General features: G+C 46.1%; 1 protein-coding gene, 9 non-coding genes and 1 pseudogene across 10 annotated transcripts in view; 10 read left to right on the top strand and 1 right to left on the bottom strand.

Moving 5' to 3' along the window:
• The first annotated feature begins 318 nt into the window (after nucleotides 1-318).
• LOC146043384 (5S ribosomal RNA) lies at nucleotides 319-437 on the top strand. Its single transcript, XR_014464376.1, has one exon. It is a non-coding gene; the product is annotated as a 5S ribosomal RNA (ribosomal RNA).
• Nucleotides 438-782: 345 nt separating this feature from the next.
• Nucleotides 783-901, top strand: LOC146043706 (5S ribosomal RNA). The gene has a single exon (XR_014464698.1). It is a non-coding gene; the product is annotated as a 5S ribosomal RNA (ribosomal RNA).
• A 344-nt stretch (nucleotides 902-1,245) lies between these two features.
• LOC146044842 (5S ribosomal RNA) lies at nucleotides 1,246-1,364 on the top strand. The gene has a single exon (XR_014465279.1). It is a non-coding gene; the product is annotated as a 5S ribosomal RNA (ribosomal RNA).
• Nucleotides 1,365-1,709: 345 nt separating this feature from the next.
• Nucleotides 1,710-1,828, top strand: LOC146044408 (5S ribosomal RNA). Its single transcript, XR_014464897.1, has one exon. It is a non-coding gene; the product is annotated as a 5S ribosomal RNA (ribosomal RNA).
• Nucleotides 1,829-2,173: 345 nt separating this feature from the next.
• LOC146044830 (5S ribosomal RNA) lies at nucleotides 2,174-2,292 on the top strand. The gene has a single exon (XR_014465267.1). It is a non-coding gene; the product is annotated as a 5S ribosomal RNA (ribosomal RNA).
• Nucleotides 2,293-2,637: 345 nt separating this feature from the next.
• Nucleotides 2,638-2,756, top strand: LOC146044806 (5S ribosomal RNA). The gene has a single exon (XR_014465243.1). It is a non-coding gene; the product is annotated as a 5S ribosomal RNA (ribosomal RNA).
• A 345-nt stretch (nucleotides 2,757-3,101) lies between these two features.
• On the top strand, nucleotides 3,102-3,220 carry LOC146043992 (5S ribosomal RNA; annotated as a pseudogene).
• A 333-nt stretch (nucleotides 3,221-3,553) lies between these two features.
• LOC146044774 (5S ribosomal RNA) lies at nucleotides 3,554-3,672 on the top strand. Its single transcript, XR_014465211.1, has one exon. It is a non-coding gene; the product is annotated as a 5S ribosomal RNA (ribosomal RNA).
• A 345-nt stretch (nucleotides 3,673-4,017) lies between these two features.
• On the top strand, nucleotides 4,018-4,136 carry LOC146044773 (5S ribosomal RNA). Its single transcript, XR_014465210.1, has one exon. It is a non-coding gene; the product is annotated as a 5S ribosomal RNA (ribosomal RNA).
• Nucleotides 4,137-4,481: 345 nt separating this feature from the next.
• Nucleotides 4,482-4,600, top strand: LOC146043525 (5S ribosomal RNA). The gene has a single exon (XR_014464516.1). It is a non-coding gene; the product is annotated as a 5S ribosomal RNA (ribosomal RNA).
• A 16,702-nt stretch (nucleotides 4,601-21,302) lies between these two features.
• Nucleotides 21,303-24,158, bottom strand: part of C19H1orf50 (chromosome 19 C1orf50 homolog) — an 18,191-nt gene continuing 15,335 nt past the window's right edge. The window contains exons 3-5 of the mRNA XM_083162781.1: nucleotides 23,220-23,306; nucleotides 22,574-22,705; nucleotides 21,303-21,544 (exon numbers count right to left, since the gene is read on the bottom strand). Of these exons, the coding sequence (XP_083018907.1) occupies nucleotides 21,359-21,544; nucleotides 22,574-22,705; nucleotides 23,220-23,306 (405 nt within the window). The 3' untranslated portion in view covers nucleotides 21,303-21,358. The remainder of the gene's footprint in view (nucleotides 21,545-22,573; nucleotides 22,706-23,219; nucleotides 23,307-24,158) is intronic.

The raw sequence follows: 24,158 nt of genomic DNA, 5'->3' as shown, positions 1-24,158 counted from the left end.
ATTCTCTAGCTATTTCAATTGGAAACGTTTTCTTTTTATTGCCAGCACAGACATTTGGAAGAGGTCAAACAGACACAATAGCCATCACCTAAAGACTTACCACACTGCTTAGGCCCAATTCCAACTGCTTTTGGCAGCTAAACAGTGTTGAGCCTCTTTAGCAGTTTAATTTAAGACCCCCTGCTAATATCATGTCCTGTAGATCTTTTTACATTACCAACACATGATTTTTTTCAGTATGCCAATACAGTTAGGAAACTTTTTTATTAGCTTACCTGGTGATAGAAGTAGAAGAGGGCAAAAAAGTGCCTGTATCTCACCTACAGCCATACCACATTGGATAGGCCCAATCTCGTCTGATCTTGGAAGCTAAGCAATGTTGGGCCTCATTAGTACTTGGGTGGGAGACCACATGGGAATACCAGGTGCTGTAGGTTTTTTTACATTACTGGCAAATTGTTTTTATTCTCTAGCTATTTTAATTGGAAACTTTTTCTTTTTATTGCCAGCACAGACATTTGGAAGAGGTCAAACAGACACAATAGCCATCACCTAAAGACTTACCACACTGTTTAGGCCCAATTCCAACTGCTTTTGGCAGCTAAACAGTGTTGAGCCTCTTTAGTAGTTTAATTTAAGACCCCCTGCTAATATCATGTCCTGTAGGTCTTTTTACATTACCAACAAATGATTTTTTTCCGTAAGCCACTACAGTTAGGAAACTTGTTTATTAGCTTACCTGGTGTTAGAAGTAGAAGAGGGCAAGAAAGTGCCTGTATCTCACCTACAGCCATACCACATTGGATAGGCCCAATCTCGTCTCATCTTGGAAGCTAAGCAGTGTTGGGCCTGGTTAGTACTAGGGTGGGAGACCACATGGGAACACCAGGTGCTGTAGGTTTTTCACATTACTGGCAAATTGTTTTTATTCTCTAGCTATTTAAATTGGAAACGTTTTCTTTTTATTGCCAGCACAGACATTTGGAAGAGGTCAAACAGACACAATAGCCATCACCTAAAGACTTACCACACTGCTTAGGCCAAATTCCAACTGCTTTTGGCAGCTAAACAGTGTTGAGCCTCTTTAGCAGTTTAATTTAAGACCCCCTGCTAATATCATGTCCTGTAGGTCTTTTTACATTACCAACACATGATTTTTTTCAGTATGCCAATACAGTTAGGAAACTTTTTTATTAGCTTACCTGGTGATAGAAGTAGAAGAGGGCAAAAAAGTGCCTGTATCTCACCTACAGCCATACCACATTGGATAGGCCCAATCTCGTCTGATCTTGGAAGCTAAGCAGTGTTGGGCCTGGTTAGTACTTGGGTGGGAGACCACGTGGGAATACCAGGTGCTGTAGGTTTTTTCACATTACTGGCAAATTGTTTTTATTCTCTAGCTATTTAAATTGGAAACTTTTTCTTTTTATTGCCAGTACAGACAATTGGAAGAGGTCAAACAGACACAATAGCCATCACCTAAAGACTTACCACACTGTTTAGGCCCAATTCCAACTGCTTTTGGCAGCTAAACAGTGTTGAGCCTCTTTAGTAGTTTAATTTAAGACCCCCTGCTAATATCATGTCCTGTAGGTCTTTTTACATTACCAACACATGATTTTTTTCAGTAAGCCAATACATTTAGGAAACTTTTTTATTAGCTTACCTGGTGATAGAAGTAGAAGAGGGCAAAAAAGTGCCTGCATCTCACCTACAGCCATACCACATTGGATAGGCCCAATCTCGTCTGAACTTGGAAGCTAAGCAGTGTTGGGCCTGGTTAGTACTTGGGTGGGAGACCACATGGGAACACCAGGTGCTGTAGGTTTTTTCACATTACTGGCAAATTGTTTTTATTCTCTAGCTATTTAAATTGGAAACGTTTTCTTTTTATTGCCAGCACAGACATTTGGAAGAGGTCAAACAGACACAATAGCCATCACCTAAAGACTTACCACACTGTTTAGGCCCAATTCCAACTGCTTTTGGCAGCTAAACAGTGTTGAGCCTCTTTAGCAGTTTAATTTAAGACCCCCTGCTAATATCATGTCCTGTAGGTCTTTTTACATTACCAACACATGATTTTTTTCAGTATGCCAATACAGTTAGGAAACTTTTTTATTAGCTTACCTGGTGATAGAAGTAGAAGAGGGCAAAAAAGTGCCTGTATCTCACCTACAGCCATACCACATTGGATAGGCCCAATCTCGTCTGATCTTGGAAGCTAAGCAGTGTTGGGCCTGGTTAGTACTTGGGTGGGAGACCACGTGGGAATACCAGGTGCTGTAGGTTTTTTCACATTACTGGCAAATTGTTTTTATTCTCTAGCTATTTAAATTGGAAACTTTTTCTTTTTATTGCCAGTACAGACAATTGGAAGAGGTCAAACAGACACAATAGCCATCACCTAAAGACTTACCACACTGTTTAGGCCCAATTCCAACTGCTTTTGGCAGCTAAACAGTGTTGAGCCTCTTTAGTAGTTTAATTTAAGACCCCCTGCTAATATCATGTCCTGTAGGTCTTTTTCCATTACCAACACATGATTTTTTTCAGTAAGCCAATACATTTAGGAAACTTTTTTATTAGCTTACCTGGTGATAGAAGTAGAAGAGGGCAAAAAAGTGCCTGTATCTCACCTACAGCCATACCACATTGGATAGGCCCAATCTCGTCTGATCTTGGAAGCTAAGCAGTGTTGGGCCTGGTTAGTACTTGGGTGGGAGACCACATGGGAATACCAGGTGCTGTAGGTTTTTTCACATTACTGGCAAATTGTTTTTATTCTCTAGCTATTTAAATTGGAAACTTTTTCTTTTTATTGCCAGCACAGACATTTGGAAGAGGTCAAGCAGACACAATAGCCATCACCTAAAGACTTACCACACTGTTTAGGCCCAATTCCAACTGCTTTTGGCAGCTAAACAGTGTTGAGCCTCTTTAGTAGTTTAATTTAAGACCCCCTGCTAATATCATGTCCTGTAGGTCTTTTTACATTACCAACAAATGATTTTTTTCCGTAAGCCACTACAGTTAGGAAACTTGTTTATTAGCTTACCTGGTGTTAGAAGTAGAAGAGGGCAAAAAAGTGTCTGTATTTCACCTACAGCCATACCACATTGGATAGGCCCAATCTCGTCTGATCTTGGAAGCTAAGCAGTGTTGGGCCTGGTTAGTACTTGGGTGTGAGACCACATGGGAACACCATGTGCTGTAGGTTTTTCACATTACTTGCAAATTGTTTTTATTCTCTAGCTATTTAAATTGGAAACTTTTTCTTTTTATTGCCAGCACAGACAATTGGAAGAGGTCAAACAGACACAATAGCCATCACCTAAAGATTTTCCACACGGTTTTAATTTTTTTTGGCAGCTAAACAGTGTTGACCCTCTTTAGTAGTTTAATTTAAGACCCCCTGCTAATATCATGTCCTGTAGGTCTTTTTACATTACCAACACATGATTTTTTTCAGTAAGCCAATACAGTTAGGAAACTTTTTTATTAGCTTACCTGGTGATAGAAGTAGAAGAGGGCAAGAAAGTGCCTGTATCTCACCTACAGCCAAACCACATTGGATAGGCCCAATCTCGTCTGATCTTGGAAGCTAAGCAGTGTTGGGCCTGGTTAGTACTTGGGTGGGAGACCACATGGGAATACCAGGTGCTGTAGGTTTCTTCACATTACTGGCAAATTGTTTTTATTCTCTAGCTATTTAAATTGGAAACTTTTTCTTTTTATTGGCAGCACAGACATTTGGAAGAGGTCAAACAGACACAATAGCCATCACCTAAAGACTTACCACACTGCTTAGGCCCAATTCCAACTGCTTTTGGCAGCTAAACAGTGTTGAGCCTCTTTAGCAGTTTAATTTAAGACCCCCTGCTAATATCATGTCCTGTAGATCTTTTTACATTACCAACACATGATTTTTTTCAGTATGCCAATACAGTTAGGAAACTTTTTTATTAGCTTACCTGGTGATAGAAGTAGAAGAGGGCAAAAAAGTGCTTGTATCTCACCTACAGCCAAACCACATTGGATAGGCCCAATCTCGTCTGATCTTGGAAGCTAAGCAGTGTTGGGCCTGGTTAGTACTTGGGTGGGAGACCACATGGGAATACCAGGTGCTGTAGGTTTCTTCACATTACTGGCAAATTGTTTTTATTCTCTAGCTATTTAAATTGGAAACTTTTTCTTTTTATTGGCAGCACAGACATTTGGAAGAGGTCAAACAGACACAATAGCCATCACCTAAAGACTTACCACACTGTTTAGGCCCAATTCCAACTGCTTTTGGCAGCTAAACAGTGTTGAGCCTCTTTAGTAGTTTAATTTAAGACCCCCTGCTAATATCATGTCCTGTAGGTCTTTTTACATTACCAACACATGATTTTTTTCAGTAAGCCAATACAGTTAGGAAACTTTTGTATTAGCTTACCTGGTGATAGAAGTAGAAGAGGGCAAAAAAGTGCCTGTATCTTACCTACAGCCATACCACATTGGATAGGCCCAATCTCGTCTGTTCTTGGAAACTAAGCAGTGTTGGGCCTGGTTAGTACTTGGGTGGGAGACCACATGGGAATACCAGGTGCTGTATGTTTTTTCACATTACTGGCAAATTGTTTTTATTCTCTATCTATTTAAATTGGAACTGCATTTGCTCTCAAGACTCTGGCTAATTGCTTCCTGCTGGTATTAACCAATTCAGTTCCAGCTGATTTCAAGCACTCCCGTTCTCTGCATTGTGCTCTCCCTCTGTGTCTAGCTGCTTCCAGGTTTCCTGCTCCAGTGGACTCTGCTCCTTCCAAGGACCTGTGTTATCCCAGCTAGTCTCTTTTGACAAACTGTCCAACATCAGATCCACATCATTTTAATTCAACTCTCCATCGGTTCCAACCGACCTCCTGAACTTCCCAGCTAATCTCCAGTGACAATCGGTCACCATCATTCTCATTTAGCTCTCCATCAGTTCCAACTGATCTCCTGAGTTTCCTACTTGTCTCTGGTGACAATCTGTCACCATCGATATACTACAGCATCTATCCTTCATCATTGTTACCTTTAGTGCATCGGTATTGTCACAATCCTGCCAGAACTCAGTGTGTTTGTCCTGTCTTACCTGCCTGTCAGTCTTGTTTGTCAGCCTGCTGTAGCAAGATCTGAGTATTTGCTTGTAATGAGCACCTGGGTGATTCTGATTCAGCCATTAACTATGTGGTTACCACTTTAAAGGATTTATACAAGTTCCCTGTTGGCCTCATCCAGAGACTGTTCCAGGTGTGGCCATTCCCAATCACCCGGATGGCCAATCGGTGCTGCTCTGAGGGGTTATCCTCCCAGCCCCGCATAGACGCTTTGCTTTTGCATTGTTGTCAATAACTTGGGAGGAAGCTTCAGCTTGTTTTCCTGCTTAAGCTCTGTGGTATTCCAGTTACCCAGCATTTGTATCCTGCTTCCAAGCATTCCTACACCTGTGTGCCTCCAAGACCCTGCACCAGCGTTCCTACACCTGTGTGCCTCCAAGACCCTGCACCAGCGTTCCTACACCTGTGTGCCTCCAAGACCCTGCACCAGCGTTCCTACACCTGTGTACCTGCTTGTCGCCTGCACCTGTGTTCCCGAGCCGCCTGCACCTGTGTTCCCGAGCCGCCTGCACCTGTGTTCCCGAGCCGCCTGCACCTGTGTTTCCGAGCCGCCTGCACCTGTGTTTCCGAGCCGCCTGCACCTGTGTTCCCGAGCCGCCTGCACCTGTGTTCCCGAGCCGCCTGCACCTGTGTTCCCGAGCCGCCTGCACCTGTGTTCCCGAGCCGCCTGCACCTGTGTTCCCGAGCCGCCTGCACCTGTGTTCCCGAGCCGCCTGCACCTGTGTTCCCGAGCCGCCTGCACCTGTGTTCCCGAGCCGCCTGCACCTGTGTTCCCGAGCCGCCTGCACCTGTGTTCCCGAGCCGCCTGCACCTGTGTTCCCGAGCCGCCTGCACCTGTGTTCATCAGTTCCTGCCTTCCGAAGTTACCTGCACCTGTGCTTCCGACTCACCTGTACCTGTGTTCATCTGCACCAGTGTTCATCCGTTACTGCATTTCGAGTTTCCTGCACCTGTGCTTTCGAGTTTCCTGCACCTGTGACCACTTGCACCCACACGCTCCAGCATCTGCACCTGTGTCCACCTGCCTCTGCGTGCCTCAGTACCTGCACCCGCAACCACCTTCACCACTGCCTACCGTGCTTCCGGCACCTGCTCTCCAGTGGTCCAACTCCGTGCTTCCGGCACCCGCACTCCAGTGGACCTACTCTGGCTTTCCTGCTCCTGTGCTCCCGTGCCTCTACTACGTGCCTCCAAGTAACTGTTATCAGTTCCCAGCTTTCCAAAGACTTTTACAGACTTTCAAATGTCCCCTGTACCAGTTCATTCTATGCAATAAACTTTACTCATTTGTATCCACTTGCCTCCGTCCTGTTTCCATTGGGTTGTCAGCTAGCCACCAAGGTCACTCCCGGGTCCCAAATCCCCAGTCGTGACTGGTATCTTCCAAGCGCACAGTGGTCAGTATCACCTCATTTGTCTCAATCTAAGCCACTGTATTAGTTACTTGGACTTCTTCAGTGGTCCTACACTGCACTGTCTCTAGTGCTTGTTGCACCTGTATATGCAGGGCTATTTTTCAGCAGGAACTGCAGCCATTATTCTAGTTCACTTTCTGACAAAATATTTCTTAGATGGACAAAGCCATGTGCACTGCAGGTGAGGCAGGTGTTACTTGTGCAGAGATAATTAGATTTGGGTGGGGTTTTACACCTGCTTCACCTGCAGTGCACATGGTTTTGTCCATCTAAGAAATATTTTGTCAGAGTGAACTAGAATAAGGGCCACAGTTCCTACTGGAGCCTGCTGAAAAATAGCCCAGTGTATATATGTATTGGGATTTCTATCAGTGTTCTCACATTGCATCAATTGCCCACTTAGCTTGCTGCTTATAATTCAGGACTTCATCAGTGCACTCGCACTGCATCTCCATTGCTCAACTTCGTTATTGCTCATACAGTGTGCTTATAAAACGTTGCATGTGATATTCTGTTTCTGATTGTGATACCATTTGCCAACTGTCACTGTTGTTCCTTCATCTGCATGCATAATAAATACCAGTTATTATTTATTCCTCTGTTGTGATAATGACTCCGATTTGACAAGGGTGTTCCCAGTTATACACAGCCACCTCTTCAAGGCATCCAGGTTTCCCTCAAGTTAGCCATACGCCTGTAGTTACTTCTAGCCAGAGCTAGACCACAGGCATTGTGACGACCCCAGGCTCATAATGTGCATTACTTTTGCCTCATGTATTTTCCGCCTTGAGAAAGGCAGCGTTTAGAGCTTTGCACGGGTCCTGGGGCCACACACGATTCTGCGATCACACAGAAAGCACGCAATAGCAAGGTCCAACGGAACCTTTATTACATAGAGACTAAATAAACATGTAAACCGTAACCACACTATGTACATATATATACAGGTAGCATTAACATTAAACACAGTTATGAATAGACCAATATGACTAGAACCACACAAAGCAAGAACCCCTGCCCCAATACCGGGAATATCCACCTCAGGGAATACTTGCGTCTGCTGGATGTTGGTTGCTGGGAGGGCGATGATGGTGTCCTGCTGATCTTGGCCTGCGCCAATCACTACTCCTGGGAGTAGGGCACCCTGGAAAAGTCACCCAGCTCCTGCTGGCACACTTAAGCCAGGCACCTGTGATGCTCTGGTGGGGCAGTATGCTTGGCTGTGTCCCCATCTACCAGCACCAGGCGGACAGGCTTGGGTCCTGGCAGCCGCCTCTCTCTGCAGTCTCTCAAACTCAACAACCCCCCACCCCTGGTGCGTGCCCTCTTCAAAACTTCCATCCTCCCAGAATGCTCCGCTCCCCTGGTGACCTCACGGAGTGTCCTGATTGGAGGGATTTCAATCCTGCTCTTTAGAAGGTGTCTCAGAGCTATGTGGAGACCCCCTGTGGTTTTGGAGACATGTAGTCTGCAATGACTGCCCTTAGAACAAAGGCCAGGTAATTATGCTGATAAGGAAAATGTCCACTTTGGGATTGTATAATGAGCCATGTTAACCCCTTGTAGTCATTTGTGATGTCACAGCCCCCTCAGCTGATTGCTGCTTCCTGTGCAGGGGGGTTGTGAGCGCAGGGGGAGAGGGGGGGGGTCAGTCCTGGCTTTCCCATGTATCACTCACACACTGGATGGCAGGAAATTGCACACATGCAATAAACAGTACATTACGGAGACAGACATCTATCAGGCTCAGGGGTATATGCCCTGATAGGCCCAACACTTATAAGAACAAGGGACTACTTCCCGAAACAACTGGTATCTAATAAAGTCACATTTTATTACTATAGAACACACCGTCCTGTGGATAGCTCCATTAGTGTGAGAGGCACAGCTCCCAGGAGGTTGCAGTCTATGAATTCAGCTAAGAGGGTGTCTGTGTCTCTGGGCTGTATTTAGGAATTTTGGGGTGTCTACCCCCTCATGATCCAGGTGCGGGGGTACCCAAATGATGGTTCATGACACACCTCCCCCTTCCTAAATCCGGTCAGAGGGGCTAGCTCCGCGATCGGAGCCAGTCAGGATGACCGGGCCCAGAGATCGCATGCGGGCATGGTCCCGCTCATCCTGTCGGGACAACCCACAACCCTTTGGGTGTTCCTTCTTCCTCTTGGGTTTGGCGAATCGTCCCAGGGGCTGCGGGTCAGGTATAACCACTACCCCTGTGGCCTGGGCCGACATCACCCCTTTCCCGCCTGGGTCACCCCAAGGTGTGCATATGTTACCCTTGGGGAGGACCGGCTCCTGTTCCGGGTGAGTGGGGTCTGAGGTCAGCAGTTTACCATTTGTAACACACCTTCCCGCATCCCCGTGACCGGGTTTTCCCCTGTCAGGTGGAAAGCTTTCCTCCTCGCCTTCCCTTTTGGTTGTTCCTCCTCCCTCCGCCTCTGGCGCAACTGGGAGGGGCCTGATCTGCGCACTCAGACCAGCATCATGGAACCTGGCCGCTCTCAACAACAGTGCTGATGTTGGCTGTAGAGGAGTGGTGGGTACCGACAATGTTCCTCCCTCCAACGCCTTCACATCCACCCCACTTGGGTCGGAAACCTCCCCCAGCCCCGGAAACTGCTGGGCCTCCACTGGGCAACCTTCCATCCCTGTCTGTTCATCCACCTCGCAGGGCTTCCGCACACTCTGCCCCCACCTGCCCCTAGCAATAGGCAGTGGCCCAGGGAATTCTCCTCCACCCCATGGCTGCAGAAGAGCAGGGGGTATCCGCAATCCTTCTCCTGCTCTTCCCTCAAAAGCTTCCCCCTTTGGGTCGAACACCTCCCCCAGCCCTTGGAACAACAACTGCTGGGCCTCCCCTGGGCAAACTTCCATCTTCCCCAGGGTGCACTGCTTCCCCAGCCTGGCTATGAGAGGGACTGGTGGGGTGGCATTGTACGGCAGCACTGCTGGCATCACCCTCACAGCCCCAGGTGCAAACTCACATTCTCTTGCTCGTGCCATGCTGGGTGGTGAGGTGTCTTCCTCTGAGGCGCAGAGGGGTGATGAGCTATGCCTCTGACCATCCCCTCCATGTTTGCTTGCTTGGCTGCCTGTTTGCTGCAGCGGCTCCCCGGGCACATAATTACAGTCAGTCACTCTTGCAGGGGATTCACAGAAGCGCTGCACCCCAGCCTCTACTCCCTGCTCTGGCACCCCGGTCACATACCTGCCTTTTGACTTCAGCTCCTCCTGGCTCTGATGGCTAAGTGGGAACAGTCCTGGATAATCCTCCTGGGGGGGTGGAGCGGCGGAGCACACACCAGACACATTTTCTTCCATCTCCCCCTGCTGAATATGCTGGGGATCCTGTGGCAAGATGCCCTCATTCGCTGGGCCGCTGGTGGTCCTGTAAGGGAGAATTACTGCCCCCTCGGCTGGGGCACAATCATTGCAGACCCCCTGGCCGCTAGTTTCAAAGTCTCCATCTCCCACATCTGCAAAAGGGAAGATGTACTGCCATTCTTCCTGGGGTGCCATTTTTGGGTGCACCCCCATCCTTTGGCTAGCTGCTTGGAGCAGTGGCTGACCACTGCTTTGTACCTCCTGTGGCGAGGACTCAGCAGTCACAGTCCCAGCCTCCGAGGTCTGCTCTGCTCTGGGGCTATTCTCTGGGGCAGCCCCTGCACTGTATACTGGCACTGCTCCATCTATCACGGGCTCCGTGTGCACCAGTCCATCATCACCAGGTGGGGCCACAGTGCCCAGCTCTGCCACACTACTTGGCACAATGCAGGGGGAATAAATATCCCCTTCCCAATGTCCATCTGCAACAGACACAGTCCATGATGATAGGGCTCCTTGGGAGTCCCAGGTCCCTGGTGCGAAATCGCAGGGACACTCCACAGCTCGTTCCTCATTTCCCAACTCACTGAATGGGAACAGTTCTGTGATTTCTCCCGGTGTCAGAGGGGAATTTAGTTCAGTGTCTCTGTGCGGATGCACAAGCTGCAGCAGCCGACGTTCCTCTGCCTCTACCCTCTGACACTGGTCCAGCCACTCTGGAGAATTCAGCTGCCCCTGTGCTAGGGCGACTCTCTCTGCATTCTCATAGCAATGCAGGAGACACTGCAACTGCTCCTGGACACTTCTCAGTTCCCCTGGACACAGGACCCAGTTTCTATACGCGCTGAACGCATGTAGCGGGTCCTCTTGCTGCTCGTACACCCATCGAATAAGAGTGCAGTGTGAGCGGCCTTCAGGGGGTGTGCTGCATCGTAGCCTCCATTCCGCAATTAGGTCCTCCAGACTCATTCTTGCTAATGGAGCTCCAGATTCTGCAGGCCACAGATCCTCCGCCTCCCCCCCTAGGATCTCGGTAGTGGACCCCTCGGTCATCCACCCCGGTGGCACCATCAACTCCTCCTCCCTTTGAGTTCTCTTCGCGGGCTCCTTCCCAGGACCCACTTTACCCGGTGCTGGCACGCTGGCCTCAGCGACCCGGCTTCTGTGCATTAGCTGATGCGTGGCGTTACTTACTTCTGTGACAAAAGCCTTCCACGCCACCGTATGCAGCAGGTTCCCTGCAGCAGCCTCAAATACATACTGCTCAAATTCATCGGTCAGGTAAGCTGCTTTCTCCTCTGTAGTAGCTCCTGTCCATACATTAATCCACCGATATGCTGCTTCCCAATCCTCCCAGAGGGGCTGCATCAGCGTGGATGGACTGCTCAGGTCCCATTCCTCAGCCAGACGACTCCATGACGATTCCTCATCTATGAGCCTCACTGCTCTGGGCAACTGTGGGCACCTCTTGCCTCTCTTTAGACGTTTCTGTCCTTTTCCTGGCCCCATTCTCCAAACGTGCTGCACTAGTAGGGCTTGGCCAGCGTCACTTGCTGAACCCCCTCACTTCAGCTTCCGTTTCTGGGCCCCGGCACACTCCACCGTTCTCACGCTTGCAGGGAAAGTCCCCTGGACAAGCAGGCACTTAAGCGGAATTCTTCCCTCGCGTAATGCCCTCGCACAGGAACCTTTTTCTTCCTCCCCGGTGTTCCAGCTAGGTTTATAAGAGCTCTGCTCTGTGTGGTTCTATACTACTGGGTTACGGACTATTGCGCCTTTAGAGCTTGGCCGCATACCGATACGGACCCCTGGCTCTGCCCGGACGTCGGGCCTGTGTGATCCCCACTGCTTGCCACCAATTGTGACGACCCCAGGCTCATAATGTGCATTACTTTTGCCTCATGTATTTTCCGCCTTGAGAAAGGCAGCGTTTAGAGCTTTGCACGGGTCCTGGGGCCACACACGATTCTGCGATCACACAGAAAGCACGCAATAGCAAGGTCCAACGGAACCTTTATTACATAGAGACTAAATAAACATGTAAACCGTAACCACACTATGTACATATATATACAGGTAGCATTAACATTAAACACAGTTATGAATAGACCAATATGACTAGAACCACACAAAGCAAGAACCCCTGCCCCAATACCGGGAATATCCACCTCAGGGAATACTTGCGTCTGCTGGATGTTGGTTGCTGGGAGGGCGATGATGGTGTCCTGCTGATCTTGGCCTGCGCCAATCACTACTCCTGGGAGTAGGGCACCCTGGAAAAGTCACCCAGCTCCTGCTGGCACACTTAAGCCAGGCACCTGTGATGCTCTGGTGGGGCAGTATGCTTGGCTGTGTCCCCATCTACCAGCACCAGGCGGACAGGCTTGGGTCCTGGCAGCCGCCTCTCTCTGCAGTCTCTCAAACTCAACAACCCCCCACCCCTGGTGCGTGCCCTCTTCAAAACTTCCATCCTCCCAGAATGCTCCGCTCCCCTGGTGACCTCACGGAGTGTCCTGATTGGAGGGATTTCAATCCTGCTCTTTAGAAGGTGTCTCAGAGCTATGTGGAGACCCCCTGTGGTTTTGGAGACATGTAGTCTGCAATGACTGCCCTTAGAACAAAGGCCAGGTAATTATGCTGATAAGGAAAATGTCCACTTTGGGATTGTATAATGAGCCATGTTAACCCCTTGTAGTCATTTGTGATGTCACAGCCCCCTCAGCTGATTGCTGCTTCCTGTGCAGGGGGGTTGTGAGCGCAGGGGGAGAGGGGGGGGGTCAGTCCTGGCTTTCCCATGTATCACTCACACACTGGATGGCAGGAAATTGCACACATGCAATAAACAGTACATTACGGAGACAGACATCTATCAGGCTCAGGGGTATATGCCCTGATAGGCCCAACACTTATAAGAACAAGGGACTACTTCCCGAAACAACTGGTATCTAATAAAGTCACATTTTATTACTATAGAACACACCGTCCTGTGGATAGCTCCATTAGTGTGAGAGGCACAGCTCCCAGGAGGTTGCAGTCTATGAATTCAGCTAAGAGGGTGTCTGTGTCTCTGGGCTGTATTTAGGAATTTTGGGGTGTCTACCCCCTCATGATCCAGGTGCGGGGGTACCCAAATGATGGTTCATGACAGGCATGACAATATATATTTTAAACCATTCTGATATACTTTGTGTGGTTTCTTTTATGAATCTTTTAGAACCTCACACATTTATGAGACATCTGATGAAAAATATGGATAAACACTCATATAGCCTATTCAATGTGGGACAACTTATGGTGCAATTTTTTTCCAACATTTTGTGCAAAGTCTATTAGTGGTTTTGTTATTATAGGTTATTTGCTGCCTTCAGGGGAGCACCAAGTGTATCAATATAAATTTCTTGGCTTGTTTAGCATCATAAAAAAACAGAGGTTGTGAATTAAGATTGATACCAAATGGCAACCAATTCACTTTCCTGGCGCTCCAATGAAAAAATAATAATAATTATATAGGTGCTATATGCTCTGCACCTGTTAAACAATTCCCCAGCTGCTGCACGTGTTGGATGAGCTAGCCAAGCTCATAAAGGTGGACAGAATATAAGGGGGGGTTTCAACACAATTGCGCTGCTGGGTATGTGTAGTAAAGGAGAACTCCAAGTCTAGTTAGGTACGGCCAGAAAGAAATGACACTGGACACGCTTGTAAATTGTATTTCTTCTACCATCCCCATGGCAGCCATACATTGGGATATTCCCTTCCCCCACTAGAACAGACAGGATTGGTTTCTCTTGGGACCGCCCACCTTGGGTATAATGGACCCCTCCTTCACCTCCCCTGCATCTTTTTTTCCTGTCTCCGTTTAGAAGTAGACAGAGTAGGACAGATTATTTTTGTTTAAAGCAGGGTTACCTCAGAGCAGCATGGAGCTGAATGGGGTGGCTCCCCGGGGAGAAGAAGGTGCAGGAGGCCAGCGGTATTTGTCTCCTTGCACGCGATATCCTGCCATGGCAGTGCCTGGTCCGGACGCCATACACTGCATGCTGGTGTATGGAAGAAACGGGTCTGCTGGGGAGACTGTGTAAAGCCGCGGCTACACATGCTGGAAGATAAGGCAGAAGGGGCGGAAGTGCCGGTAACGTGTCACTTCCGCCCACAGATGCTGGGTGCGTCTTTGAATCCAGTCCCACCGGAAACGCTGGGCAGTGGTTTTAGTTCCACTTCGCCGTGCTGAGCACAGAGGGCAGACAGGGAACAGTTAAATAGCCAGCAGTGATTTCTATCATGGCGTCTATCTGCTTGGTGTGTTTGCATGCTGTTTGGAAACGCTGCAGTATTGACCATGGAAGCGCCTTCTCCCCAGAAGCCGGATGATGCCCCAGTGAGGTAAGCCCTTTGGTTTTGGGCATCAGTATTGTTATTTTGAGCTAGATATTGAGTGTAGTTTTCCCTACATTTTTAGTGCGCCTGTCTCTCCTGTACACAAGAAGAGGACAGCAAAGAAAAAGTTCATAGAGGCAGTTTGCATGACATGTGATCAGACCTTTGCTTCAAGTCAGAAAAAGTCAGTATGTGAATTGTGTGAAATGGCACAGTCTAAAGTGGCAAAGAAGCCAGAACAGTCGGAAATGCTTAAAGAGTTAATGGCATGGATGAAGCAGAATTTTGTTTCTAAGAATGAATTTGCTCAAAGTCAATCTACTAAAAGGTCTAGAGTACAAGCAGAGTTTACACCTGAAGAGGATTCTTCTGATGAGTTTGAGTGTGAAGCTAAGGAGTCGCCTGACGAATCTGGTGAAGTAGAAGATGTCAGATCATTTAACTTAGAGCTTGTAGAAAACCTGCTGAAAAATATTTACAAAGCCATGAATTTCAAAGAGGCGGCCTCCTCATCGGACAGAGACCCCTTATATGAGGACAGAGATAAGAAAGGGAGAACCTTCCCACTTAACAAGATGGTGAGAGAAATGATAAATAAGGAGTGGATCAATGTCGACAAAAAGTTTACCTTGGGTAATAGGGTAGAAAAAATGTACCCATTTAAGGATGAGGACCTACTGGGATGGTGTACCTTACCCAAGGTAGATGCAGCGGTGGCAGAAATCATATCAAAATCTACCATACCAGTTGAAGATGCGGCGGCATTTAAGGATGCCATGGACAGAAAAATTGAAAATTCTTTCCGTAAAGTACACTCAGCCTCTGCAGGCTCCCTGAAAGCCAACGTGGCTATGGCCTCTGTTGCTAGGGCCGTTCGACTTTGGGCCTCCAATCTGAAAACGGATGTGGAGGAAAAGATATCAAAACAATACCTTCTCAAAAATTTAGAAGTCATGCAAAAGGCCATCGACTATATGTGTGAAGCCTCACTAGACGGGGTGTCCTTTGCAACCAAGGCTATGGCAGCAGGTGTAACAGGGCGTAGGGCTCTATGGCTTAAGCCTTGGAATGCGGACGCTAATTCAAAGAATAAGCTCACGAACTTACCCTTTGAAGGCAAATTCCTCTTCGGCTCCAAGCTGGACACTATGATCCAGAGGATTTCAGGGGGAAAGTCAGTCCGATTACCCCAGGAAAAGAGGAATCGCTTCAACTTCCCGGCCTCATCTAAACAAGCTTATAGGGAGGCGAAGACCTACCGCCCTGGCAAGACGTATTACAAGAGAGGGAATGCTAATACCTCCAGGCAGCCCTTTCGACAAAATTTTCGTGGCCGATATCAACCAGAAAAGGATTGGGGCCAAAAGGGAAAATTATGACTATCTTCAGGTGAAGAAGATTGGGGCCAGACTTATGCTGTTCACGGAGTGTTGGAAGATGATGATAAGAGACACCTGGGTGTTGAACATAATACAACAGGGCTACTGTATAGAATTCGAAAAAATCCCCACCCATCACAGATTCATGAAATCAAGGATACCAGGACTTTCAGAAGAAAGAAAAGCGCTGTTCTTAAAAATCGATCAACTCCTACAGTCAGGGGCCATAGAGTTAGTGCCAGAGAAGGAACGCAGAAAGGGTTTCTATTCAAATCTATTCCTGGTACGGAAACCGAATGGCTCATTCAGAACGATTCTGGACCTGAGGGAGTTGAATGTGTATATAAAACAGATAAGGTTCAAGATGGAGACCTTGAGTTCTATTGTGATGGGGATAAGAAGAGAAGACTACCTCGCATCGATAGATCTCAAGGATGCCTATTACCACATTCCGATCAATCGATGGTACAGAAAGTTTCTGAGGTTTTCAGTGGCCAATCATCATTTTCAGTTTACTTGTCTGCCCTTTGGGCTGAAAACTTCACCAAGAGTTTTTACCAAAGTGCTAGTGACAGTGATTGCAGCATTAAGGATGCAGAAGATTCAAGTATGGCCCTACTTGGACGATCTGCTCATTGCAGGAGAGTCTCTGATAGAGACAGAAACCAATGTGAAAATGACAATAGACCTACTACAATATCTAGGTTGGGTCATAAACAAAGAGAAGAGCCAGCTGCTACCGGTACAGAAGATACAATTTTTGGGAGCCATGATAGACACGCAGCAGTTCTCAATTTCTCTGTCGCCAGACAGATGCAGAAAGATAAAAGAGTTAGTCGACATCTTACTACAAAAGAGGAGATTTCCCCTAATTATGGCCACCCAATTACTGGGTATGATGGCCTCTTGCATTAAAATTGTTCCTTGGGCACAGTGGAAAATGATGAAACTCCAATGGCTACTGATTCCTCTACAAAAGAGAGGGTGTGGCGACCAACACCTGATCTCATTACAACAGGAATTAAAGAAGGATCTAATATGGTGGACACAGGGGCTAGAGTACAGAAAGACCAGCCTAATGGAACCTGTGTTTTGTATAGTAACCACAGACGCCAGTCTCTTCGGATGGGGCGCCCATGTCGAAGGGAGGTCAGTCCAGGGTATATGGACAATAGAAGAAGCAAGGAACTCATCAAATATGAGGGAATTGCAAGCGGTATGGGAAGCCATAAACTGTCTGAAAGAAGAAATCGGCAATTCCCATTTAAGAATTATGTCGGACAATGTCACTGTGGTTTCCCACATAAACCATCAGGGGGGCACAAGAAGTATAAAACTTATGCGCATGTCAGAGAAGATAATGTGTTGGGCAGAACACAACTTGAAATCCATGACAGCGGTGTATATCCCAGGAAGGAGGAATACCCTGGCAGACTTCCTGAGTCGAGAAGTAGTGTCCCCAGGAGAGTGGCAGTTGAATCAGGAAATATTCTCCCAAATAGAAAGAAAGTTTGGCAGCCCAGAAATAGACCTGATGGCAAGCTTTGGGAACAAGAAGGTGAACAGCTTCTTTTCAAAATCTTTTTATCCGCAGGCCCGAGCAATAGATGCTCTGTCAGTAAAGTGGAACTTCAGACTGGGATACATATTCCCGCCCTTCCCTATGATTGGAAAGGTCCTGAAGAAGATAAGAGAAGACCGGGTAGAAGTCATAGCAATACTACCTTACTGGCCAAGAAGACTGTGGTTCGTCAATGTTCTGAAGATGGCAGTACAAGAACCTTGGCCCCTACCCGACAGAGTGGATCTGCTGCACCAGGGTCCGGTTTATCATCCAGAGCCCAAGAAATTATCACTAAAGGCATGGAGATTGAACGGAAGATCCTGAAAAGACATAACCTGTCCCCCCAGGTTATGGAAATGATGCTGAAAGCCAGGAAAGACATATCATCCCTGGCATACTACAAGACATGGATCAAATTTATTGATTGGGGCCAATTCAGAGGTGATTTCTCCTCCATAACAACGGATAGAGTGCTACAGTTCCTTTACGAAGGTTTCCAGATGGGTCTCGCTCCTGCCACAATTAAATCGCAGATATCAGCACTAGGGGTGCTATTGGATAGATCTTTAGCAGAAGAAAAACTGATAAAAAGATTCAACAGGGCCATGAAGCGGATCCAGCCACCAGTCAAGGCTATAGTGGCACCGTGGGATCTAAATCTGATGCTTTCGGTCCTAACCAAGTGTCCGTTTGAGCCCCTAACGGAATGTTCTTTGAGACTCTTAACTTGGAAAACAGTATTCTTAGTAGCAGTTACCTCTGCGAGAAGAGTGAGTGAGTTGCAGGCTCTATGGATCGAAGAGCCCTATTTGGTTATCTTCCCTGACAGAGTTGTCCTAAGGACTCCAAAGAGGGGTGAACCACAGGAGTTGCTAAAGCAGCTGTATCGGGAGGGTGTGAGACTCCCAAAAGGTTAAGAGCAAGGGGTGAATAATGTATGATACAGCGCTAGGTTTCAAATATGATAAATTTATTACAAAATGAATTAAAAACAATACATTTATGTGGAAATATTTCATATGAGAATTCTCAAAAAAACACAATGGGGGAAAATTTAAAAAAACTGTAAGCAAATTCCAGCTGGATGCAAATGTGTTGGAGAGAGTCAATGATTATCCCTGAAACACCATGAGATTTATATTTACCAGGGTGGTTGAGTGTCCTTGGATAAATAAGAATTTGTACACAGTCCCGGTGATTTCCCAGTAGTGGATGCCGATGATAGTACTCCGATTAGGAACCATGCAGTATTATGGTATAACTATACCCAGCTTGTGTCCTGCAATATGGATTCACCAGTGAGGTCCGAGGAGATGGCAAAAAAACTGGTCCGGATAGGCTTCTGGTAAATAGCTCCCAGTTGGAGTAAGGTGTAGAATGGGATTGCTCTCCAAAGATGAGCTGGAATGATGGTACTGTTTGCTCAACGCGTTTCGGCGTGTTCACACGCCTTCATCAGGAGCTTCATCCAGCTCCTGATGAAGGCGTGTGAACACGCCGAAACGCGTTGAGCAAACAGTACCATCATTCCAGCTCATCTTTGGAGAGCAATCCCATTCTACACCTTACTCCAACTGGGAGCTATTTACCAGAAGCCTATCCGGACCAGTTTTTTTGCCATCTCCTCCATCAGAATTTGTACCAAAGGTGGTGTCAGCCTTCCACCTCAATCAGGAAATCACTCTACCCAGTTTCTATCCTAGTCCTGAAAATGAGAAACAACAAGCCTGGCATACTTTAGATCTAGTCCGAGTGATTTCTATCTATCTGGAAAGAACTAAGGTTTTCAGAGCAACCAAACATTTGTTCGTCATTCCAGAAGGTGTCAGGAAAGGAAGGGAACCTGGGAAACAGACGATATCCAGATGGATAAGAGAGACTATTGTTACAGCCTACAAACAGGAAGGCAAGAAGATACCTCCTATTGTACAGGCACACTCAACGCGGGCAGTATCTACTTCCTGGGCGAACAAGGCCAATGCGTCGGTGACGGAAATATGCAAAGCGGCTACCTGGTCGTCAGTACACACTTTTGTGAATCACTATGCTCTTGACGTTTCTCTGGCCCACTTTGGGAAGCATGTACTCCAAGAGGCAGTTTCCTAAATACCTCTTGATAATAAAATATTATTTTACATGCATTTACCCTCCCGTTTATTTCTTGGGTATGTCCCAATGTATGGCTGCCATGGGGATCGTAGAAGAAAGAGTCGAATTATACTCACTGATAATTCCTTTTTCTTCCTAGAGATCCCATGGCAGCCACTGATTGCCCTCCCTTGTGTTATGATGTGTTTTCTCTAGGGACCAAGAGACGGAGACACTCAAAAGATGCAGGGGAGGTGAAGGATGGGTCCATTATACCCAAGGTGGGTGGTCCCAAGAGAAACCAATCCTGTCTGTTCTAGTGGGGGAAGGGAATATCCCAATGTATGGCTGCCATGGGATCTCTAGGAAGAAAAAGGAATTATCAGTGAGTATAATTCGACTCTTTTATAAATGTAAAAAAGAGATAAACACATATACATGCATAATAACACTAAAACATAAATATAAAAACATATAGGGTTAAATCCTGAATGGTAAAGGGTGTCTCCAAGGTATAATATGAAAAAATCCCAGTAATTGGGGTAGCTCAGTTCAGATGTTAAATAGATTGTTAATAATCAAATAGAACGGGGTATCCTGCAGTCATGGATTAGTAATGCCAGTTTAGCATGTAAGCAGACATGCACTAGATGGAAAGGCAGTTCATGTAATTATAGAAGGGTAATTTTAGAATTTCTCTCACCCATATATTGACGGCAGCGGGGAGCCAAATAGATTTTTGTTTAGCTCGACCCTGAAGTGAGGATACCTCCAAGTGGCAGGGACAGACAGCCGGGTAAATCTGTGAGAATGGAGGCAGTGATGTTGGCACTCGATAGCGCTAGCAGCCGGCGTCCCCAATATGGTGATCCGGGGGACTGGCAGGGTAACAGCGTGTCCTGCTTGCGCTTGTCAGAGCTGGTAATGCGGCAGCTGAGGCAGGAGTAAGCTGGTGGCCGCGTGGAAAGCTGATGTCGGGTTTGCGGCAGACAATTAGGAGTAGCTGTGCGGCTGGAGACTGAGGCTGAAGGCGGGACCTTGGAGACACGTGTAAAATATAATATAAAATAATACAATTTACAAGCGTGTCCAGTGTCATTTCTTTCTGGCCGTACCTAACTAGACTTGGAGTTCTCCTTTACTACACATACCCAGCAGCGCAATTGTGTTGAAACCCCCCCTTGTTTAGCATCATAGAAGAAATTTGTTAAGTCATATTACACTTATTACCACACTCCCTACTGCCAATGATATAAATATTAATAGTCAGAGAGCATATGTATGAAAGTAGGAGGCTGATGCATCTATTTGGCCACCTCTCAGAAATTCAGGTACACTGACCTGTGGGAATATCTGTTATCTTAACTGGTGTACAAGACTAACTCCAGATCAGTCAAAGGGGTGTATTCAATGATTTTTGACTGCTCGCTATCACAGCTGGCATGGTCAGTATTTAACTGCCATTTCCCTCTCGCTAGGTTTTTGTAGCGATGGAAAAATGGCGTATGCAGCCTCTAAAACTGTGAGGCTGGTGGGTAAATGCAGCGGGCTCACTGCATTAGCCGTGAACCTTGCTGTTTGGGGGACACCAAGGATTCCCCTGGAACGTAGAAGAGGGTGAGCAGCCGGCGTGGGGGTTAAACAGCGAGGATCGCCTGTTTTCGGCAATCCCGCCTTTTAACCCCCTCGCCGGCCACACTGAATACAGCCCAATGTTATGAAGGAAAAGTAAGTAAAAGCTCTGGTGCCTCACAATAAACTTTTAATATGACATCCTGAATATAAAACTGTATATTTGCACATTGTTGTACTGCAAGGCATGTCCTTTCACATTTTCTTCAGCACTTTCTCCAATCTGCTGAGCTCTTCTTAATAAAAACATCCAACATTTTGCAGGAGCTGCTGTCTTCATGGAAAAGGACTTTATCTTGTTATAATTTATAACCATGAAGAGCCAACCATATTCAGTAGATAGATCCTGATTCTGTTAACATATATATATCCAGGGTAAAAGAAAAAGCACTGATTTTAATCATATGCCTAGCCTATAAACACCAGGTAGGTTTAATTTGTCAGCCCCCTGAAGTTGGGCTCAACGCATGATGGAAGGGCAACTTGTTCATTCAGTAATTTATCGATAATGTTAATCTCGGCATCCCGCTTCTCAATGTGCTCAAAGGGAGTCCAGGACATGTCATGCTGAAGTTTATATGCAGAAAGAAATTCATGCGGACAACTTGAGCCCCATTCCTAAAAAGGAGGAAATCAATACAGTTATTGCCAAACATAGTTTATAACCTTTATGGAACTAGAACATAATCTTCAACCAAATTTGGCATAAATCTATCATTTGGCAAAAGCTTTGCACCACAAAATTCAAGAATACTACAGTATGCCTACCCTAAAGCAGGGTGTCATGAGCCTACTTCCCTGCTTCACAAACTGGTATACAGTACTTGTATAGGGGAAACACAAATCAAACTAAATTTGGAGGCAATACGGTTTACAGACAGGATAACTTTTTTTTATTTCCCCCCCCATAACAATAGGACTTAGCTCAAACAAGAACCCCACATTTGAGTGTCTTAACGCCCACCTAAAATCCAATGAACCTGGCTTATATAATTCTACAGATCAGTTGTGAGATTTTTTTCTATTTATTTGACATTGCATTATGTTTTGTGAAGTCAGAGAAGTGGTGAGAATTTGGACTAAAGCCCTAGTAATTCCATATAAAAGGAAAACAAAGTGGACTTTATAACTACTGATTATAAGATAATGGGGGAGATTCTCTTAACTAAAAATGCGGTTAAAATCCCGTTATCGGGTTTTTACCACATTTTGGGATGCTCTAACCATCCCCCGCCCCCCACACCTGTTTCCAGGCAGCACAGAGCTGTGCTGCCTGGACCTGTGTCCTCCTCCTCCTCCCTGCACTGTACATCCTCTTCCAGGTGCAGGGAAGAGGAGGAGAGACAGCCCCCCCTGCAGCAGCAAAATTAGCTGGGTAAGAGAGGGAGGGGAGAGCCGCCGGCATCGCCGGGGCACCACCAGAGCTGTCTTTTGTCATAATGTTAGATCATATGTGATACTTATGTTAGCGATGGGCGGCGGTAAGGGGGCGTGGATGTTAGAGCATCCCCCCCAATGTCCCCATCTGTACTTTCCACTATTGTGAATTAAACAAAGTATATCAGGATTTAAAAATAAAAAAAATATATATGTTTGCAAAATCATTAAAATGCAGAATACTGAAGCCAGCTGGAAACCGTATCTTACCTTAGGGGAGAGAATGGAAAAATACCTCTGCCCACTTTCCCGTTTATAGAGGTAATAAATATTCCCTGGTTTCTTCACAACATTACAAGCTGCGTGGTGTAAATCAGCATCCCTCTTAGCATCTTCTAATACCTGCATGTATCGGAGATAATTGCTATGAATTTCAGGTGGTCAGAGATGGAATTTCAAATAATGTGATGACAAAGTCTTTGGAAAACTGGGTATTTATAAACATTGTGTAATAACTGACAATACAAGTTTAATGTCTCCTTTACCAAAAAAATTTCGAGGACAAACGTCAATGAGTGTAGTGCACTTTTCTTCAAAGAGAGGTACAAAATGCATCCCCCTGAATTACAGTACAATACCTAATCTGTTACCTCCAGGTTACCATTAAAAGGTCTAAAGCATAAATTTCCCTATTCTATGCTTATTAATGATTCCCCCAGTACTTGCAGCAGACCGTATAGTCCCAGAGCCAAGTCGCCAAGTGCTGCCCCATAAAGTATAAATACAGTAGGGTGCAATTGTGGTAAAGTGTGCGCTTGATGTTACGAAAAATTACTTTAGGTTTACATCTTAATAATGAATTTGCAAACAATTGTGGATCATTAAGTCTATATACTTTACATAGTCCAATACTTACCCTTCTTGCCTGCTCCTGTAGCACACGGATCTGCTCTGCGATAACTGTTAAGCGGTTACATGCATTGGCTCTTATGAAATCATCAGCCTATGGATAAAATACATTGGATTAAGATTTTGTCACAGGATCCACAATACAATAATAACGTTTACTGAAGTTTCACAAACATTCCCAAAAAGATGGATGCTTACATAGGGAATGTTTATCCAAATTCTACAAAACAGACAGAGGGCCTAATTTAGCAAAGCAAAAAAGCACAAAAATGGGCAAAACTGCATGTAGGTCTGATGTAACATGTGCATAGATATTTAAAATTGGGTAGGTTAGATTTATTTCTGTGTAGGGTAAATACTGGCTGCTTTATTTTTAAACTGCAATTTAGATTTCAATTTTAGCACATCCCATCAAAATGTAAATCTCTCTCTGCAAAAATGACATCTGCCCCACCTGCTAACAAAGTTAAGTAAAGGAATGTAGCAGTGCTACACATCACAAATGGCCTAATTCATGTTTGGATGCAATGCCAATGTTCATGCTGCAGACAGATTATCATCAGACACGGTTAGGCTAGGCTGCAATTATGTACAGTACACAGAGAAACATGACGCTTCTAGTGTGTGATCATAAACTCAAGGAGCCAATATTTCTCATTATTGCGTCAGTGCTACATTTGTTTACACAGTTGCTAAGGAACTTTGCCATGGCTCCACTAGGCATCTATATTCTTTTCTGGGCCACAGCTCCCCTGCAATGATTAGCAATTCCATACCCTGAAAAATGCAACTGTGTACTACGTGACTCTTTCGGTGAGGTCATGTGGCCAAGCCCGTTGTGGTCTTGAGCTAGGAGAGTTGGAGCCTGGACAATTGGTTCACCAGGCAACTGGCCCATTGGGTAAGCGTAAGTCAGAATGCCACCAAACAGTTGACCGTTCTTTCT

This window comes from Crinia signifera, chromosome 19 (assembly GCF_055691185.1).
Source record: "Crinia signifera chromosome 19, ASM5569118v1, whole genome shotgun sequence".
NCBI lineage: Eukaryota > Metazoa > Chordata > Amphibia > Anura > Myobatrachidae > Crinia > Crinia signifera.
Note: the sequence above shows the minus strand (reverse complement) of the source record. Positions and strands in the feature narration are given on the sequence as shown.